Source organism: Natator depressus, chromosome 23 (genome assembly GCF_965152275.1).
Source record: "Natator depressus isolate rNatDep1 chromosome 23, rNatDep2.hap1, whole genome shotgun sequence".
Taxonomy (NCBI): domain Eukaryota; kingdom Metazoa; phylum Chordata; order Testudines; family Cheloniidae; genus Natator; species Natator depressus.
The window spans coordinates 17279944-17301605 of record NC_134256.1 but is presented as its reverse complement, the minus strand read 5'-3'; the positions used below and the strand labels follow the sequence as shown (position 1 = coordinate 17301605).

The window sequence follows — 21662 nt, the reverse complement described above, 5'->3', positions numbered from 1 at the left end:
GTGACCCGCCAGGAGCTGCTGGACGCCTGGCACCGGCTGCACAACGTGCCCCTGCTGCGCTGCGACAACAACGGCTGCTAGGACTGTGCTTTGGTGGCCCCCCAAAAGAACCTCTGCCTGGCTGGGAAGATGTAAATGGTGGAGGTGAGCCAGGAAGCGTGTTAGGCTTGCTCTGCCACTGGTCCTCCTTGCATGGGCTTCTGGCTCGCTAAGCGTAATAGAAACACGTCCGAACTGGGCACCAAGCGCCAATCTAGAGCCCCATTCCTGTGTGTGTGTGTCCCAGTCTAGAAGCCCCTTCCTCTCCCGGGGTGTGCACCAATCCAGAATTGCCACCCCCACAGTGCACCAAAAGCTCCGTTCTAAACCTTCACCACCGCCTTGTGCATGTCAAGCTCCAATTGAGAACATAATCATAGAATATCAGGGTTGGAAGGGACCTCAGGAGGTCATCTAGTCCAACCCCCTGCTCAAAGCAGGACCAATCCCCAATTTTTGCCCCAGATCCCAAATTGTCCCCTCAAGGATTGAACTCACAACCCTGGGTTTAGCAGGCCAATGCTCAAACCACTGAGCTATCCCCCATCCTTTGGTGATCTCTGAGCTGCAGTCTAGAACCCACATCCACCCAGTGAGCTCAGAACTCTGATCCAGAACCCAACCTCCAGCCCTGTACGAGGCCAGGAGGTGGGGAAGGGAATGGACGAGAGCAGGGCACATTGTGTCTGGTGACTGTGTCCTGGGGCTGGATCAGAGGGGGGAGCCCTTTACTCAGATAATGATGGTGGGGGGATTCCTGGGCATGGACCATAGCCACAGTGGGGCAGTGGGGATCTCGGAGCGCGGGGCTCTGTCAGTGGGGGGTGCTTTAGAGTTGTTCCAGTCTGCGGGTGACGCTTTTTGCTGATTCTCTGCCCTGCGATTGCTGCCAATAAAGCTTCTGAGCATCCTGGGGGCGTCTCTGTCCATGCGTCCGGGTCTCCCATCTCCGTCCATGCGTTGAGGGGGTCTCACATCATCCCCTGGAGGTGCTGGCTCCCTAAGGGCAGCCCCTCATGGAGTCTGGCTCCAGTGGTGCAAGTAGGAATCATTTCTTGCCAGTACTGCACTCATGGGAGGGACACGGGGGGCACGTGACCTCCCCACGTAACCCTCCATGTGACTCCTCCCCGCCCCACCCCCAGCCCAGGGCCCCCCCACTCTCCCCCCTCACTCTCCCCTCTGGCACCCCCACCCTTACCTGTCTAAAATTTTACAACTGCATCAGTTGTAAAATGATGCTTTGGGCCCCTGGTGCCACCTGTACTTCCAGGTGTCATTGAGGATCCAGCAGCACCCCAAACTGGAAACTTCTTAAATGAAAGAAGGATAAGAAGGACAAGCACCCACTTTCCCTTAGCACACTATCAGTGCCTCCCTTATGTCCAGACGAAGCTTCTGCCAGCTTGCCTTGATCTAAGTGTTGCTCTCCGCCAGGCACTAGGAAAGCAAAGATGCTGTGCCATCTGAGTTTGATGGAAAAGAGGCATCGAACTCTGTGTGCCATGGACATCTTGATAGAACTACAGCCCAAAATGTTTTATTATTTTAGGGTGACCAGATGTCCTGATTTTATAGGGACAGTCCTGATATTTGGGACTTTTTCTTATATAGGTGCCAATTACCCCCCACCCCCTGTCCCGATTTTTCACACTTGCTATCTGATCACCCTATATTATTTTCCTTAGCATGACATACAGGAGGGGCAATCAAAATCACCCCGGCAGAACGTGCATGAGAACTGTCTCTGGACAGATAAGCAATTGATCAAAATCACATTCTCTGATCTCTGGGGGCCAAATCCTGTTTCCATTGAAATCAAAAGGAGTTTTGCTATTGAGTTCAATGGGAACAGGCTTTGATATTTGGAGAGGAAAGAACAAAACCACTCAAGTGAGGGCTATGTTGCTTATACCACAGGTATCAAAGGCAGCTGACTCATGTGAGAAAGTCAGCAGACATCTGATCTTTGTCCATTGCAAGGCAAGGGAGAAATCAGCAATCAATGAGGCTAGAACAGTCGCTGTACCCTATCTAACTCATAACTCCATCTGCAAAGTATCAAGGAAATATGAAGGCTCCAGATTATCTTAAAGTCCTCAGTCCCTTGGTTAGAATGCTCCCCTTAGCATATGTTCATAGTCCAGAAGCTGGAGCAGGAAAGAGTCCGGAACAGGAAAGAAGCAAAATGGAGATGTTTCCAAGCCTTTTAACTTCTGCCAAGTGAAGGGAAATCTGTTCTCACTGTGAAAGATGGTGTTTGGAGTCACATGGGCAAGTCGCGTGTCCATCACACCCACTCATATTGTAGTTAGAACGTTCACAGGAAAAGTCCATTAAGTGTAGACAGGTGTTTTCCAGGGTCCATTGTGAGCTAAGTGTTCCTTAATGGGCCATTCAACTTGACTTGTCTCTTCATGTGCTGGCTAAATACCTTGTGGGCGTTACCACAGGAGCAAACATGGAAAAAACAGAGCCAATAGTCATAACTTCAGATACCAAGATGAATATACATGTGTAGAAATAGCATAATCATAAGTACCAGCTATTTCACCGACATGACTATTCCCGAAAGAGATTCTGAGAAACATAGGCGCTGACTCTGTGGGTGTTCTGGGGCCGGGGAAAAATTAGCAGGTGCTCTGCATCCACCTACAGCCAAGCTCCCCCCTGCCCCGAGAGAGCTGTGTCCCCGCTCCTCTGCCGACCTCCCAGAGCTTCCTGTTGGGCTGTTTGGCGGTGTGCTAGGAGGGCGGGGGAGGAGTGGGAATGTGGTGTGCTCTGGGGAGGAGGCAGGGAAGAGGCGGGGATTTGGGGAACGAGTTGGAATAGGGGCAGGGAGGGGGTGGAGTTTGGGTGGGGACTTTGGGGAAGGGGTTGGAATGGGGGCGGGGCAAATACAGGGCCAGGGGCAGAGTGGGGGTCGAGCACCCAGGGGAATGTGGGGAAGTCGGTGCCTATGCTGAAAAATCACACCACGTATGTACCAGCACCATGTCCCACTGGAGTTTTGTTATCTGTTATGTAACAACAGAGATGGAGCCAGTGACATGACTCTGTTTAGCCTAAAAGGGCAAAGTTAATTTTTAGCTGTTCAGGTGTGACTGCACCTTTCGTCAGTGAGGACAGACTGGCTGGCACACATTCAGGGCTTCAGTGTTCCTTTGCAGTAAACTTTTTAATGTTCATAAACCTGGTACATGCTGAGGTGGTTTAAAGCATGACACAGGTTTTTAGGTTTGCAAATCTGTGACCCTCTGCCTCTTTGAGATTTTATTTATTTATTCATTTGTCTTGGTCATAATGTGGGATCCGCCCTCTGCTCATGAGGTTATGTACGTGTCTTGTAGCACTCTTCTGAACACCAGGTGGAAGGTATTTTTTTTCAGTAAGTGTGGACTGATTCTTTTCTCTTCGAAGCCATGTAATTTTTTCAGGTTCACACTGATTAAAACAGAAAACAATTGGGGCTGTTAAGCTTTCTTCAAATTCCCTAGAAAATTAAGTTCCACTGTATTTTCCAGCACAGTGATGAAATGGGTGTTTGTATATACAAACATCAACATGCTTAACTACTCACTTTCCCCCCAAATATGTAGTATTTCCGTCTGTTTATATGGAACATGGGAGTTGGGTGAGGAGCTATTTCAGCATATGTATGACTTATTAAAAGACAAATTTTAAGTAGAACTGTAACCTAAACTGCATTATGGTATCATACCCAAACATTGCATTTCAATGGGAGATTCAACTTCCTTTATAGGAACAGACTCCTGAAACTCTCACCACAAAAGTGGTCCATAGTCATGCAAATAGTCCCATTGTCTTCAATGGGATTGATCAAATGATTAACGGTTTACAGGATTAGGTTCCAAGTTTGTAAATTGTTCTGGATGAAACAGCACCTGAGCTGTCAGATCAGAAGGACCTTCATTTGAATAAAGGTGGGCAGATGTGTGATAAGTCTTAGCTCCATTGCTAAGATGAGGAACATATTTTCAGCAAAGTTCTTGGCATTATAATCTTCACTCATAGTTCTCTCACCCACAAAGCTGGAAAATGAAGCATTTGTTTTCTTTGTTTTGCTGCTCCTGTTCTGGTTAACAAAATGCATGTTAGACTAGTTTGGCTGCAAAGAAGAATTTTATGTTTAATTACACTAGGGACAACACCTGATTCCTGTCAGACTGCAGAACTGGGCTGACATCAGAATCCAAACATCCTCTGGTCCGTGCAAGCAGAGGCATTCCTCTAAAGATTTGGACTTGATGTGATGCAGTATGAATGTCATGGATAATTCAGACCAATGGGGAGAAACAGAATAAAAACCACTGTTTTATTTAAACACCTTCCATCCCCCCAACCCTCCCCTCCCCTCCTGAGGACTCCTGACCAACATAAAACAGCACAATACATATGCTAACAAACTTAAACAAAGCCTTTGTTTACGTTTGTTAGAATATGTATTGTGCTGTTAAAGCCATAAGAATGAATGCCTTCCCTAGCCGTGTTCTGCTACTTTAAGGAGCAGAGCGCAGTCCTGCCCCCCCGCCAGCCCCATGTCTTTCCGGTACCCTGTACCAGCTAGAAATCTCTTGCAGGTATGGGGCACCAGAGGCTACCGCCCTACTTGCACTCATGCTGGGGGTGAATCCAGAGTCAACCCAGATAGTGACGGAGTGAGGCACCAAGCTTGCTGTTGATTAACCTGGCCATCTGCTTCCATCTTCTGGTGAATGGGAGGAAGACACCTTACGAGCATAAGGAGCAGACTCTAGTTTGCATGTTTCCTGCTGTCACGAACTCACAGATCGTGCCCACTCTTGGCCCCATGTGGTCCATGGGGGGGTGCCACTTTCAGTGAGACAGCCCTTCTCCTAGGGGTCCACTCTTTCTCTGGGTTAAGCCCCTCCACCTCCTGGAGCCGCACCTCTCTGAGCCTTAGCACACCTGTCTCTCACCGTGGGCCCCCTCAGGGAGTCCACTCGCTCTGGACCCCTGGGGCCTCCTCTCCCCGAAGGAGATGATGCAACCCTGTTCTCTAGACCGGAGTGACTCTCAGCCAGTGTAAAACAGGAGGGTTTATTGAGCATCTGAACACAGCACAGGAAACTCTCCGGGCCCTCAGGCCTGGCCTCCCTCAGCACAGCACATCTAAGTCTCCCCTGCATCCAGGTGGGCTCTGCCTGCCCCCTCTCTTCAGTCCAGAGTCCCCCTGCTTCCCAGCTGGGCATCTGATATCACTGGCCCCAAGCCCTGCCTCTGTCCATTGTCTTCTCTCTAGGTAAACAGGGTCGCCTGGGCCCCCTCTCCTCTCTCCACAGCCCATTGTCCTCCCACTGGCCAGACCTGGCTGGGCCTCCTGAGCTGGGCCTCCGGGTCACCAGTTGCTGGGGTCTCCATTCTCCATGCCAGTGGTTGGGGTCCCAAGTTCCCTCGCCGGTCCTCTGTAACAACCAACTCCCTCTCCTAGCACCTCGTTAAATCCGTAGCATCTAGGGAAACTGAGTCCCACCCCGTCTGCATGCAAACCACAGGAAAACCAAGAAAATCCCCCATAGGAAACAAGGAAAAACAAGAAACTCCCCCACTTCGTCACACCTGCCAGTCCCTCACTGGCTGGATTAAATGGGAGGGAAGCTCACAGAGCAGCGGGGAAGGGGCTGGGAGGGGTTTGGGGCAGATCTGCCCTGTACGCCCTCGGCTGGGAACATCATTTTGGGATGTATCAGCAGGAGTATTGTAAGCAAGACATGAGAAGTAATTTTTCCACTCTACTCTGCGCTTATTAGGCCTCAACTGGAGTATTGTGTCCAGTTCTGGGTGCCACATTTCAGGAAAGATATGGACAAATTGGAGAAAGTCCAGAGAAGAGCAACAAAAATGATTAGAGGTCTAGAAAACATGACCTATGAGGGAAGATTGAAAAAATTGGGTTTCTTTAGTCTGGAGAAGAGAAGACTGAGAGGGGACATGAGAACAGTTTTCAAGTACATAAAAGGTTGTTACAAGGAGGAGGGAGAAAAATTGTTCTTCTCAACCTCTGGGGATAGGACAAGAAGCAATGGGCTTAAATTGCAGCAAGGACGGTTTAGGTTGGACATTAGGAAAAACTTCCTGTCCGAGTGGTTAAACACTGGAATAAATTGCTTAGGGAGGTTGTGGAATCTCCATCATTGGGGATTTTTAAGAGCAGGTTGGACAAACACTTGTCAGGGACGGTCTAGATAATACTTAGTCCTGCTTTGAGTGCAGGGGACAGGACTAGATGACCTCTCGAGGTCCCTTCCAGTTCTATGATTCTATAGAAACATGGGCCTGCCCTGGCTTGGTGATTCATACATGCCGATTTCATTTCATCCAGCTTCTCTCCTTGAGCCATTCTCACCTGATCATTAACCAGGCAGGGATCCGCTGATGTGGACTGGTGGGTGGTAAAGGCCACTGCCAGGGTCATAGAATCATAGAATATCAGGGTTGGAAGGGACCTCAGGAGGTCATCTAGTCCAACCCCCTGCTCAAAGCAGGACCAATCCCCAACAAAATCATCCCAGCCAGGGCTTTGTCAGGGCTGACCTTAAAAACTTCTGAGGAAGGAGATTCCACCACCTCCCTAGGTAACGCATTCCAGTGTTTCACCACCCTCTAGTGAAAAAGTTTTTCCCAATATCCAACCTAAACCTCCCCCACTGCAACTTGAGACCATTACTCCTTGTCCTGTCATCTGCTATCACTGAGAGTAGTCTAGATCCATCCTCTTTGGATCCACCTTTCAGGTAGTTGAAAGCAGCTATCAAATCCCCCTTCATTCTTCTCTTCCGCAGACTAAACAATCCCAGTTCCCTCAGCCTCTCCTCATAAGTCATGTGTTCCAGTCCCCTAATCATTTTTGTTGCCCTCCACTGGACTCTTTCCAATTTTTCCACATCCTTCTTGTAGTGTGGGGCCCAAAACTGGACACAGTACTCCAGATGAGGCCTCACCAATGTGGAATAGAGGGGAATGATCACGTCCCTCGATCTGCTGGCAATTCCCCTACTTATACATCCACACCATCCTCCAGATCATTTATCATTTATGAAGATATTGAACAAAACCAGCCCCAGGACCGACCCTTGGGGCACTCCACTTGATACCGGCTGCCAACTAGACATGAAGCCATTGATCACTACCCGTTGAGCCTGACAATCTAGCCAACTTTTATCCACCTTATAGTCCATTCATCCAGCCCATACTACTTTAACTTGCTGGCAAGAATACTGTGGGAGACCGTGTCAAAAGCTTTGGTAAAGTCAAGGAATAACACGTCCACTGCTTTCCCTTCATCCACAGAACAAGTTATCTCATCATAGAAGGCAATTAGATTAGTCAGGCATGACTTGCCCTTGGTGAATCCATGCTGACTGTTCCTGATCACCTTCCTCTCCTCCAAGTGCTTCAGAATTGATTCTTTGAGGACCTGCTCCATGATTTTTCCAGGGACTGAGGTGAGGCTGACTGGCCTGTAGTTCCCAGGATCCTCCTTCTTCCCTTTTTTAAAGATGGGCACAACATTAGCCTTTTTCTAGTCATCCGGGACTTCCCCCGATCGCCATGAGTTTTCAAAGATAATGGCCAATGGCTCTGCAATCACATCCGCCAACTCCTTTAGCACTCTCGGATACAGCGCATCCGGCCCCGTGGACTTGTGCATGTCCAGCTTTTCTAAATAGTCCCTTCTACTGGCACTGGTGGGTGCTCGACCCCCCTCTGCCCCCAGCCCCGCTCTGATTCCACCCCTGCCCTGCCCCTATTCCAACTCCTTCCACAAATCCCGGCCCCACTTCTTCCCCACCTCCTCCCGTGAGTGCACCATGTTCCTGCTCCTCCCCTCTCCCTCCCGGAGTTTGCTACAGCTGTTTGGTGGCGGCAAGTGCTGGGAAGTAAGGGGAGGAGCAGGGACGTGGCACACTCAGGGGAGGAGGAGGAGGAGAGGTAGGGTGGGGCGGGGAGCTTGGCTGCCGGTGGGTGCAGAGCACCCACTAATATTTCCCTGTGGGTGCTCCAGTCCCGGAGCACCCATGGAGTCGGCACCTATGACCTGAGGAAGCAGCTCCTGTGTCCCACCCTCCCTCCCAAGTGTGGTGTGGGAAGTTATGTTTGAAACAAGCAAGTGGTGGATGAAGGGCTGGTGACATGAAAGGGGTACGGGGAAAGCCACAAGTAAACACATAAAGCTCAGCAACCAGTGGATGGCAGCAAAGGAGTTTGAAGATCTGACCCAATATACCCCTCCCTTGGTGACAAGACTATAACAAATCTCCAGTCTAGCCTATTACTAGTCAGGTGTCATCTCTGGGCAGGGCAGACGGCAGCGAGCGGTGGGTCCAGGACCTTCTACCCTCGGCCGAATGCCGGCCTTTGGGGAGGGACGCTGGGTCTCGGCTGCCGGATGACCAGTTCTGAGGCGATGGCAGTTCCAAGCCAGTTCCTGCTGGTTCAAACCAGTGCCTCGCGCCACAGCTTTGGTGCCTTAATTTTCCCACCTTTGGGGACAAAATGGATTCTGTGGCTGAGAGCCATTTTGAAAGTCTGACTCCATATTGAAAAGTACCAAAGTCCATATGGATGAGAGGAAACAATATTAGAAAAACCTTATTCTAAGCATTTAAAATCACTGATCATATAAAATCACTAACAATTGGGCCTTGTCAAGGTTCCTTCCCCACTCTGAACTCTAGGGTACAGACATGGGGAGCTGCATGAAAACCTCCTAAGCTTACTTTTACCCACTTAGGTTAAAACTTCCCCAAGGTACAAATTAATTTTACCCTTTGCCCTTGGAATTTCCACTGCCACCACCAAACTTTAACTGGGTTTACTGGGAAACGTAGTTTGGACACATCCTTCCCCCCAATCCTTGCACCCCACTTCCTGGGGAAGGTTTGGTAAAAATCCTCACCAATTTGCATAGGTGACCACAGACCCAAACCCTTGGATCTTAGAACAATGAAAAAACATTGTTTTCTTACAAAAAGGCTTTTAATAGAAGTAAAGGAATCACCTCTGTAAAATCAGGATGGTAGATACCTTACAGGGGAATTAGATTCAAAACATAGAGAATCCCTCTAGGCAAAACCTTAAGTTACAAAAAAGACACACAGACAGGAATAATCATTCTATTCAGCACAACTGTTTTCTCAGCCATTTAAAGAAATCATAATCTAACACATACCTAGCTAGATTACTTACTAAAAGTTCTAAGACTCCATTCCTGTTCTATCCCCAACAAAAGCAGCATACAGACAGACACAGACCCTTTGTTTTTTCTCCCTCCTCCCAGCTTTTGAAAGTATCTTGTCTCCTCATTGGTTATTTTGGTCAGGTGCCAGCGAGGTTACCTTTAGCTTCTTAACCCTTTACAGGTGAGAGGATTTTTCCTCTGGCCAGGAGGGATTTAAAGGGGTTTACCCTTCCCTTTATATTTATGACAGGCCTCCTTGCTCCCAGGCCCAGGCCCAGTCCCACTGACCCCATGGGAGCAGTGCTAGCTCGGGGTAGGTCTGTGCTTTACAAGCCCCGTCTCTCCCCTGAGGCTGGGGTTGGGGGGCTGGGTCTGTGCCCCTTACCCTCGGGAGCAGAGAGGGGGATGTGGCAACTGAAGGTGTGGTTGGCACATTGCACCCCATAGGAGAAAGGTTCTGGGTCCAATTCCCTGCCCCCTGAGCCAGATTGGGAGGGGTGGGTAGGTCTGTGTCAGACGTCTGTGCAAAGCATCTGTGTGTCAGTGCTGCACCTCTCAGATGGGCCGGTGAAGAGGGACCTTCTGGGGCTCCCACCTTTGGGTTGAGCTTAGCCAGGGGGGTGTTAAGCTACAGGAGAGTTTGAGGGGGTCACCGCTGGTTGTAGGTGCTGGGCTGGGTGCCATGTGTCTAAACTGTCAGGGCAGGTGCTAGGCAGAGGGTCTGCACCCTGAGTGGGCTCTGTTCAGACTCTGGGATCCAGCAACTGGGTCCCCTCACAGCAATCTGGGGAGTGTCCAAGAGGGGGCGTTCATCTGCTACGCACTGTCTGGCATTCCCCTAAGGGAGTGGGGACACTTACCTGGGGAAAGTGGGGTGCACTCACTGGAGTAGTGGGGTGGCAGGGGGACCATGGCCACATTGTGCTAGGCACTGTACAAAACCATTATACTCGGTGCTGTACAAATGAAAAGAACATTCATCCCTATGTAGATCAGTAGCAACATTTGAACCTCTTACACTTTAGCGCCCTAACTTAGGCCCTTATTAACTGAGCTCAAGGAGTAATAACTAGCATTTTCCTAGCATTTCCATTTTCCCAGCCACAGGAGAAGGACTTGAGAAGGACTTGTCTCACTGGGTTACACAACTATTCAGTTGTCAGCAGCTGCATACCGGTAACCAGGAATCTCGGATTCTGCCCATGGTTCTAGTTCCAGGGACTGGGCATCTAAGCTGTCAGGGCGGGTGCTAGGCAGAGGGTCTGCACCCCAAGAGTGTGCCTAGGGACCCCAAGACAGGGACAAAGTCAGGGCTTTCTTCATACTCAGGATCCAGCGGCTGGGACCCCTCACAGCAATCTGCTGAGTGACCAAGAGGGGGTGCTCATCTGTCACACACTGCCAGGCTTTCCCCTAAGGCAGTGGGGGGCACTCACCAAGGGCTGTGGGGCAGGGGCAGAGGGAGGAGTCAGGTCTCTGTTGATGAATGCTTGTGCCAGCTTCACTCTATTTTGGGGTGTACGGAGGGGCAGCACTGCGGTCTGGGGTCCCCGCTAGTCTGGGCTGTGTGTGCAGGGAGGGGCTGGTTTGGTTTTTCACCACCTTGGAGTTGGGAAATGGAGAGGGATTGAGCAGACAGGGACAGATCCCAGCTGGTGTGATCGGCGTAACCCCCTTGAGTTCAGCACTCGTGCGGGGTCTGGCCCATAATAGTCATAGAATCATAGAATATCAGGGGTTGGAAGGGACCTCAGGAGGTATCTAGTCCAACCCCCTGCTCAAAGCAGGACCAATCCCCAATTTTTGCCCCAGATCCCTAAATGGCCCCCTCAAGGATTGAACTCACAACCCTGGGTTTAGCAGGCCAATGCTCAAACCACTGAGCTATCCCTCCCCCCAGTCACTCCCCTCACTCTGATCCCAGGGCAGTGACACGAGCTTGGTGCTGTCTGGGGAGTTACTTCAACCCCCCTCACAGGAACTAAACCCCTGAGAATCGTTTCCCTGAAAGACTCACACCCCAAATAACCTGCTAACAGACAGACTGATGGATTCTCGGGCTCAGGGCCCAAACACCACACACGGCCCACAGACATGGGCTCACTAGGGAGAGTCCATGGGCCAAAAGCAAGGCCAGAGTCAATGGCCCCGTTCCCTTAGACTCAATGGGCCAGAGCCCAGCTGTCTCATTTTGTTGCACTGTGCTGGCGCAGACAGAGAAATCCACTCTCGCTGAAGTACAGAGGGACGTGTTCTGCCTCCTCCCACATCCTCTGATCGTGCCGTTTCTGGTTAGCCCTACAGGGCTGGAGAGAGCCAGACACATGGACAGAGGTACGGGCACCGGGCAGATGGATAGAGACGTGAGGCCCCGGACTGCTATTTAAAGACCAAAAAGCGGCTGACAGGGCGGCTGCGCTGGACTGAGCCACTCGGTTGGGGCCTCTCCGGCAGCCAAAGCCCCTCTCCCGCTTCCCCACTCCCCTGCAGCTTCAGCATGCCACCGGCAGTGTTCGGGCGGGGCTGGGCGCTCCGTGGGGTGTGGAGCCAGACACGCTGCTCTAAGCGGCATGGAAAGGGGGCCGGGGAGTTGGAGAAGGGGCATGGGATCCTGGGGGGCAGTCAGGGGACAGGGCGCAGTTGGATAGGCATGGGAGTCCCGGGTATCTGGCGGGGGCGGGGGTGTGGATAGGAGTCAAACAGTCAGGGGACAGGTATGGAGTGGGATCCTAGGGGGGCAGTTAGGGTGCGGGGGTCTCAGGAGGGGGCAGTCGGGGATAAGGAAAAGGGAGGCTTAGATAGGGGGTGGGGTCCCGGGGGGCCATTAGGTGCAGGGGTCCCGGGAGGGGGCGATCAGGGGACAAGGAGCGGGGGGGGGGTTGGATGGGTTGGGGGTTCTGTGGGGGGCAGTCAGGGGGCGGGAAGTGGGAGGGAGTGGCTAGGGGGCGGGGCTAACCCCCCACCCCGGTGGAGTGTCCTCTTTTTTGAAAGTTCAAATATGGTAACCCTGGAGTCTGGAGTCTGCCCAGCCCTCGCCACCTCCCATCCCCCCTCTGCCCTGTTCCTCACCATGTCCCATCCCCCCTCTGCCCTGCCCCTCGCCAGGTCCCATCCCCCATCTGCTCCATCCCTTGCTACATCCCATCCCCTATCTGACTGCGCCCCCCCCACCAAGTCCCATCCCCCATCTGGCCCACCCCTCGCCATATCCCATCTCCCATCTGCCACCTCCGCCCCTTCCAATCGTGCCCCCGGTCTGCCTCGTCCACTGACGTGTCCCATCCATGCCACCCCTGTTTGGACTCAGCGCTCCACACTGGAATTGCACCCACATGACACAGATGTGGCTGAGGCCCCAGAGAGCAAGAGAGATTGCAGGGCAAATCCACGACTGCTGTACCAGGGTGGTGGGCACCCTAGAAATGAGAGCAAGGGAGAGGGATTGCAGCCCCCCTGGTATCTATGGTGATGGCTAGATAGGGGGTGTAACAGAGAGGCGGGTGTGTTAACCAGAGAGACAGAGGGGCACATTAGGGAGATGGATTGACTGGTGTGTTGACTGGTTGTGTCCCAGCCAGCCAACTCATCCTCAGTGGGATCCCATCACCCGTGGGCTCTCTGTAGCATGGCCCCCATCTCTGGCACCCCCTCGAGGCAGGGGTTCCGGCTGAGGCTCTTCTCCTCACAGCTGGCGCAGCCATTGTTATCACACTTGTACATTGGGGCGTTTGGGACGGTTTGCCAGGCTTCCCACAATGCCTTCCGCTTCTGGGCCTTGTCTGGTGGGTAGACCTGCCGGAAGGCCAAGGCCCGGAAGTTGTTGTTGATGGCGCCGAAGACCCCGTCCATGAGGTTCCGGATGTAGAAGCAGCTCGAGGCGTTAAGGCAGGTGCCCAGGCACGGCGAGTTCTTGGTGAAGAAGATGAGGCAGCTGTTCCAACTACAGGGTTTGCCTGGGGACCACTTCTTGTAGCAGTTGTTGCCGCATTCCTTGCCTGGGACGTGGGTTTCTGGGCAGGTCTCCTGGCCCCGGGTCTTGTCCAGGAGGCGGGAGACAGGGCTGACACCGTTCTGGTCTGGGCTGAGCAGCAGGAACTCAGAGTGCAGGGTGGGGTTCTTCTTCTGGAACTTGGGCCGGGCGGCTGCGACGTTCTGGCCCTCGAACAGCTCCTTGCTGTTGAGTTTAGCCTTCATCTCGTTCAGCTCTGTCTCACTCAGGAACGCCCTCAGCTGCTGCTCTTCAAGGAGATTACACGCCGCCTGGGGCAGGCTCACCACAGCTGCGTATTGGCCGTCCTTGTCGGGGCGAAACCTTTCGGGGGGAAAGAGGAGAGAGTCTGGGTCACAGATTCATAGAGTTTAAAGCCAGAAGGGACCATTGTGACCATCTAGTCTGAGCTGCACAGCCCAAGCCAGAGAGTCTCCCCCAGGGATCCCTGCCCATGACTCCTGTGTGAGCTAGGGTGGATGTTTGAGAAAGAGACACCCAGCCCTGGTTTAAAGACTCCACGTGATGGAGAAGCCACCACGGCCCTTAGTAAGTTGTTCTACGGGTGAGGCATCGCGCCTTATTTCCCCTCTGAAATTGTCTCGCTTTGGCGTCCAGCCACTGGATCTCGTTCTGCCTCTGCCTGCTTGACCGAAGCGCCCTCCGCCATAGGCACCGACTCCATGGGCGCTCTGGGGCTGGAGCTCCCACAGGAAAAAAATAGTGGGTGCTCACCACCCATCAGCCACCCGCCAATCAGCTGTTCAGCTGTGGGTGGGAGGCACTGGGGGAGGGGGCGGAGCTGGGGTGGAAAAAGGTGGAGCAAGGGTGGGGCCTTGGCGGAGGAGGCAGAGTGGGGAAAATGAAAGTCGGCGCTGGTGCCCTCTGCTGTCAGAAATCTCCTCCCCATATAGATACTTATAGACCCTTCTGAAGCAACAAGTGTGATGTCGTGGTGGGAGTCTGCTATAGACCACCGGACCAAGGGGATGAGGTGGACGAGGCTTTCTTCCAGCAACTAATGGAAGTTACTAGATCACAGGCCCTGGTTCTCATGGGAGACTTCAATCACCCTGATATCTGCTGGGAGAGCAATGCAGCGGTGCACAGACAATCCAGGATGCTTTTGGAAAGTGTAGGGGACAATTTCCTGGTGCAAGTGCTGGAGGAACCACCTAGGGGCAGAGCTCTTCTTGACCTGCTGCTCACAAACCGGGAAGAATTAGTAGGGGAAGCAAAAGTGGATGGGAACCTGGGAGGCAGTGACCATGAGATGGTCGAGTTCAGGATCCTGGCACAAGAAATAAAGGAGAGCAGCAGAATGACCCTGGACTTCAGAAAAGCAGACTTTGACTCCCTCCGGGAACTGATGGGCAGGATCCCCTGGGAGAATAACATGAGGGGGAAAGGAGTCCAGGAGAGCTGGCTGTACCTGCTTTCAACTACCTGAAAGTGGGTTCCAAAGAGGATGGATCGAGACTGTTCTCAGTGGTAGCAGATGACAGAACAAGGAGTAATGGTCTCAAGTTGCAGTGGGGGAGGTTTAGGTTGGATATTAGGAAAAACTTTTTCACTAGGAGGGTGGTGAAGCACTGGAATGCGTTACCTAAGGAGGTGGTGGAATCTCCTTCCTTTGAGGTTTTTAAGATCAGGCTTCATAAAGCCCTGGCTGGGATGATTTAGTTGGGGATTGGTCCTGCTTTGAGCAGGGGGTTGGACTAGATGACCTCCAGAGGTCCCTTCCAACTCTGTTATTCTATGATTCTATGACCTCCTGAGGTCCCTTCCAACCCTGATATTCTGTGATTCTGATTCTAAGTCATGTCTCTTGGCCTTCTCTGTGATAAGCCAAATAGACTGAGCTCCTTTAGTCTCTCTCTAGGAGATCCAGACCTCGGATCCAATTTTTCCGATCCCTTTCCAATTAATCAACATCCTGTTTGGAGCGTGGACCCCAGAACTGGACGCAGTATCCCATAATGGTGTCGTTAACATTGTATGCAGAGGTGATGCCTCCTCTCTGCTACCCTATATTCCTGTTCATCCAGCCAAGCTTTGCTTTTGCCCTCTCAGCTCCAGCATTGCACTGGGAGCTCATGTTCTGTTGGCTTCCACCGTGACCCCTGGATGCTTTGCAGAGTTGCCGCTTTCCAGAAGACAAGCCCCATCCTGTAGCTGTGACCGGTGCTCTTTCCGCCTAGGTGTCTGACCCGGCACTGGGCTGTGTTAAAACACCTGTTGTCTGAGTGAACCCAGCTTACCCGGTGATCTAGGGTTTCTCTGTAGAACTGACCAGTCCCCACCATTATTTACACTTCCCCAGTGCTTGCTTCCTCTGCCAAGGTTACCAGCAAGGATTACTGGCTGAGCGAAGCTGGGCCTTATGCACCACGGGTGGCATTACTCGCTTTCTCTGTCTGTCTGGGTGTCACGTGATCACTTTTGAACAACACACCCCACCCCTTCCAAAGCGTATGGGATTATTCAAGGCCTCAAGAGGAAGTGCATTTGGGAAGCTTCAGATGTCCACAGACACAGCGCGGCCTGGATCCCCACAGGGCAGCTCATCCTTGCTTCTCTCTCTAAGGAGACTACATGGTGTCACAGAGTCACCGGTTCTGATCTATGCCACAGCCTGGAACCAGTCCCCTTGGAGTGACCCCCATGGCTGGCCAGCTCCCAAGGACTGTTCCACGGGGTGGGCCCATGGCTTCCCCGAATCCAAGACTAGCCCTTCAGCACCACTGAGTCATAGAATCATAGAATCATAGAATATCAGGGTTGGAAGGGACCCCAGAAGGTCATCTAGTCCAACCCCCTGCTCGAAGCAGGACCAATTCCCAGTTAAATCATCCCAGCCAGGGCTTTGTCAAGCCTGACCTTAAAAACCTCTAAGGAAGGAGATTCTACCACCTCCCTAGATAACGCATTCCAGTGTTTCACCACCCTCCTAGTGAAAAAGTTTTTCCTAATATCCAATCTAAACCTCCCCCATTGCAACTTGAGACCATTACTCCTCGTTCTGTCATCTGCTACCATTGAGAACAGTCTAGAGCCATCCTCTTTGGAACCCCCTTTCAGGTAGTTGAAAGCAGCTATCAAATCCCCCCTCATTCTTCTCTTCCGCAGACTAAACAATCCCAGCTCCCTCAGCCTCTCCTCATAAGTCATGTGCTCTCGACCCCTAATCATTTTTGTTGCCCTTCGCTGGACTCTCTCCAATTTATCCACATCCTTCTTGTAGTGTGGGGCCCAAAACTGGACACAGTACTCCAGATGAGGCCTCACCAATGTTGAATAGAGGGGAACGATCACGTCCCTCGATCTGCTCGCTATGCCCCTACTTATACATCCCAAAATGCCATTGGCCTTCTTGGCAACAAGGGCACACTGTTGACTCATATCCAGCTTCTCGTCCACTGTCACCCCTAGGTCCTTTTCTGCAGAACTGCTGCCTAGCCATTCGGTCCCTAGTCTGTAGCGGTGCATTGGATTCTTCCATCCTAAGTGCAGGACCCTGCACTTATCCTTATTGAACCTCATCAGGTTTCTTTTGGCCCAATCCTCCAATTTGTCTAGGTCCTTCTGTATCCTATCCCTCCCCTCCAGCGTATCTACCACTCCTCCCAGTTTAGTATCATCCGCAAATTTGCTGAGAGTGCAATCCACACCATCCTCCAGATCATTTATGAAGATATTGAACAAAACCGGCCCCAGGACCGACCCCTGGGGCACTCCACTTGACACCGGCTGCCAACTAGACATGGAGCCATTGATCACTACCCGTTGAGCCCGACAATCTAGCCAGCTTTCTACCCACCTTATAGTGCATTCATCCAGCCCATACTTCCTTAACTTGCTGACAAGAATACTGTGGGAGACCATGTCAAAAGCTTTGCTAAAGTCAAGAAACAATACATCCACTGCTTTCCCTTCATCCACAGAACCAGTAATCTCATCATAAAAGGCGATTAGATTAGTCAGGCATGACCTTCCCTTGGTGAATCCATGCTGACTGTTCCTGATCACTTTCCTCTCATGTAAGTGCTTCAGGATTGATTCTTTGAGGACCTGCTCCATGATTTTTCCAGGGACTGAGGTGAGGCTGACTGGCCTGTAGTTCCCAGGATCCTCCTTCTTCCCTTTTTTAAAGATTGGCACTACATTAGCCTTTTTCCAGTCATCCGGGACTTCCCCTGTTCGCCACGAGTTTTCAAAGATAATGGCCAAGGGCTCTGCAATCACAGCCGCCAATTCCTTCAGCACTCTCGGATGCAACTCGTCCGGCCCCATGGACTTGTGCACGTCCAGCTCTTCTAAATAGTCCCTAACCACCTCTATCTCCACAGAGGGCTGGCCATCTCTTCCCCATTCTGTGATGCCCAGCGCAGCAGTCTGGGAGCTGACCTTGTTAGTGAAAACAGAGGCAAAAAAAGCATTGAGTAGATTAGCTTTTTCCACATCCTCTATCACTAGGTTGCCTCCCTCATTCAGTAAGGGGCCCACACTTTCCTTGGCTTTCTTCTTGTTGCCAACATACCTGAAGAAACCCTTCTTGTTACTCTTGACATCTCTTGCTAGCTGCAGCTCCAGGTGCGATTTGGCCCTCCTGATATCTTTCCTACATGCCCGAGCAATAATTTTATACTCTTCCCTGGTCATATGTCCAACCTTCCACTTCTTGTAAGCTTCTTTTTTATGTTTAAGATCCGCTAGGATTTCACCATTAAGCCAAGCTGGTCGCCTGCCATATTTACTATTCTTTCGACTCATCGGGATGGTTTGTCCCTGTAACCTCAACAGTCACCTGTCCACAGAACCTGACAGGCCTTAGGTTAGCACAGAGCGGCAGAAGTTCAGCCATGGTCCACTTTGGCCAAGCCAGTGCCCAGACGAGCCAGCCAAGCTGTGATGGGCCCCATCTCCAGCTCCCTCTCTCATGCATAGGCGCCGACTCTGTGGGTGCTCCGAGGCTGGACCACCCACAGGGAAAAATTTGGGGGTGCTCTGCACCCACTAGCAGCCAAGCTCCCCTCCCCTCTCCCCCTCCTCCCCTCACCTCTGCCTCCTCCCCTGAGCACACCACGTCCCTGCTTTTCTGCTTACCTCCCAGCACTTGCCGCCGCAAAACAGCTGTTTCGCGGCATAACAAGCTCCAGGAGGGAGGGGAGAGGAGCTGGAACACGGCGCACTCAGGGGAGGAGGCAGGGAAGAGGAGGAGCTGAGGCAGTGATTTGGGGAAGGGGTTGGAATAGGGACAGGGAGGGGGCGGAGTTGGAGTGGGGACTTTGGGGAAGGGGTTGGAATGGGGGCGGGGCAGGAGCAGGAGGGGTGGGACAGGGGTGGAGTTGGGGCAGGGCCGGGGCCGGGGGAATCGAGCACCCACCAGCACCCGCAGAAGTCGGTGCCTATGCTTTTATGCCTAGGCTCCATAAAAATATTGCTGAAATTTCCTGCTTCATCACACATGGCACCCCACGTATGTCCAAACCTGAAGAGTCTGGAAGCAACTTTAGCTCCCCTCCTGCCCATCCTCTGGAACTTCTCCAGGGTTCCAGGTTGTGTTAATCAATTGCTGAGAGAGCTCTCAGCCAGTTCTTTTAAGACTCTTGAGTGCAAATTATCTGGTACTAATTTATTCCAAAGGGAGTGTACAGCAAGCACATGACTATTCCTTAGGAAAAGGCTGACTCAAAAAAAATCTAAATGTTTCAAGGGAATACATCAATTTTGTGTAATTTTTTGATGAAAAATAATCACAACAATTTGTTTAGATTGAAACATTTGGTTACGACTTTATTTTTTTTAACTTTTGTTATATTATGTTATATTACTGTTTATAGTATACCAGTGAAAACATCTGGATTGTTATATTATATTATATTAAACATAAAAGTCAAAGCAGTCAAAAGTCAAAAGCTAAAGCAGAAATGGAAACATTTGAACTTATTGAAATGAAATAGTTAGGTATGGTCAAATCAAAATCTGTTTTCAATTTTTCCAAAACAAAATTTGGAATTCCCATTCTGTGGAAGATTTCAAATTTTAGTTCTGATTCGTAAGGGAAAAAATATAGAAATTTCAGAATTTCCGAGGGAACTGGAATTCTGGTTTCTAACCAGCCCTTCACATGAGTAATGAGACCCAGATCTCCCCCCTGCTCCTCCAGAATCACCCTTCCCAGCTCTCGGCTCCATCTCCTTCTGCACCCCCAGAATCACCCCCTCCCAGCTGTACCATGGACTAAACCATCTATGCCAGATAGAAAGCCACAGAGGGCAAATGTGAAGCATTTCCCCCCCTTTCCCTTCGCTTGCCCCCCAGGGAGCGCAGAGGGGTCACAGCCAGATGGGAAATGCCCCACTGGGGCCACACTCACCTATCAACATAATTCACAATCACTCTGAGCGCAGCTGGGTTGATGCTCCCGGTGGTCTCTGGCCCAAAGCAGAGGAGAAGGGGCAGCAGCAGAAGTCCAGCCCTGGGCATCCATCCCAGCACCTGCACAGGACCCCAAAGTGTCAGTGCCCCCGAGCCCAGGGCACAAACCCAGAGCCCCCCAACTCACATCCCCTAGCCCCCGCTGTACTACCCACAGGAGATGTGGCAGAGAAGAAGCCCCTGGAGCTTCATGAGGTGTGGGGGGTAGGTGAATCATAGAATCATAGAATATCAGGGTTGGAAGGGACCACAGGAGGTCATCTAGTCCAACCCCCTGCTCAAAGCAGGACCAATCCCCAACTAAATCAATGGCAGAGGGGACCCACAGGGGATTACTTGGGGCAGGGGGCAGGTGGGAAGAGGGATCACCCCTGGAGCTCCATGGGCCAGGAGGTGGGGGCGGGACAAGGGGGACTCACCAGGGTTTCCATGGGGAAAGAGGAGGAAGGGGGGGAACACATCAGGGTTTCCATGGGGGCAGGAGGAGGTGGGGGGGGATTCACCAGGGTTTCCATGGGGCAGGGGGAGGCTTGGGGATGGAACTCACCATGGTTTCCATGGGGCAGGAGCAGGGGGTGCCGTCACTCACTGACAGATGCTCACACCAGATCCCCAGTGCTGGGCTTTCAGCTGAGTCCCTCCCAGCTCCTCTTTATACCCTTCGCCCAGTCCCTCCCCTGGCTCCACTGACCCTGTGGAGTGGGCGGCAGAGCAGGAGGGGTGGGGGCGGGTGAGGCAGCCTCCAATTCCCAGCTGTGCCACCAGCAGCTGCTGGGCTGGGCCAGACGGGGGTGCTCTGGGGCCAGGGTGTCCGTGGTTTGCTGCACAGCTCGGCTCCTGTCCTGAACACAGACCCGGTTCCCGAGCTGGCCCGGCCCACTAATGGGGGGTAAGGGGAGTAGGGCTTGTGGGACGAGGAGCTGGTGGGGAGTGCAACTGAGGTGAATAGACGACTCTCACGGGGGTCGGAAAGGGCTGGGGCCCAGCAGCAAACCAGGATCAGGGCCAGACCAGACCATCTGCACCTTGGGGTGGACTAGCCAGAGGTCCCCATCGCACCATGCACTGCCCAGACACAGAGTGAGAGACAATCTCTGGCCTGAGGAGCACGTACCCTGACTAGTGCTGTTATGGGGTTAAGTGGGTGTCATCTGGCCCAGATAAGGAAGCTGAATCAGCTGAATCCAAACAGCGAGGGGCCCGATTTGCCCTGGAGTTTGGGGAAGTGAAAGCAGAGGAAGGTGCTGACCCCGTTCGCCGGCTGCGTGGATTTTTCTGACTGGGGCTGACTTAGACTGAAGAACATGTCAGCGGTTTAGCCAGGCGGCACCAATGGGACCTTTCACCCTTATGGTTCCTGGGTGCAGAGTGTGTCCCAGCAACACCTCGGGCGGCGTGTGATGGAGAAAGCTGAGGGCACTTCCTGGGCAGGGGTCGTGGGAGCAGGATTTGGGAATTATCTGAGTGCACTGTTGGAACCAGGGTGGGACTAATGCCTCGGCCCTATTCACCTGTGCCAAGCGGAGAGGTGGGGGGGAGGGGGACTCAGCAGGGTTTCCATGGGGCAGGAGTAGGGTGGGGGTGTCATGGTGGAAGATTGTCTCAAACATGCAGGCCGCATGCCCCGGGAGGCACCACTGGCCGTCCCCATGACGTGAAAAATCCTCTTCTCCTGCAGCCGCGTCCCCACGTGGGGTGAGCTGAGGGTGCAGATCAGGCACCTGCTCTGGCTGTGGGTCCTAGCCAGGAACCTCCCCTCTGGACACCGGGGAGCAGGCAACACTGGGACTGCTGGGCTGGGATCAGTGGGGCCAGGCAGCTGCCCCCTTCCCTTCAGCCCGGCTCCAAAGTTGCTCTCTGCATCTTTTCCAGCCAGTTCCTGTGCAGAGCCCCCTCCCTTCTTCCAGGGCTGCCTGCAACTGGCATGGGGCTGGCTAGAGAATGGCCCTTTGACCCTGCACCGCCAGGGGC

The 21662-nt window shown here is 52.4% G+C and overlaps 1 protein-coding gene across 1 annotated transcript; it reads right to left on the bottom strand.

Annotated features, from left to right (window-relative positions):
• Nucleotides 1–12865: 12865 nt before the first annotated feature.
• LOC141976844 (uncharacterized) lies at nt 12866–20351 on the bottom strand. Its single transcript, XM_074938008.1, has 3 exons — nt 20239–20351; nt 19630–19751; nt 12866–13574 (listed from the first exon to the last, which is right to left on the bottom strand). Exons 1-3 carry the CDS (start codon nt 20248–20250, stop codon nt 12866–12868), a joined length of 843 nt encoding a protein of 280 aa, XP_074794109.1. The 5' UTR covers nt 20251–20351.
• Between the last annotated feature and the right edge of the window lie 1311 nt (nt 20352–21662).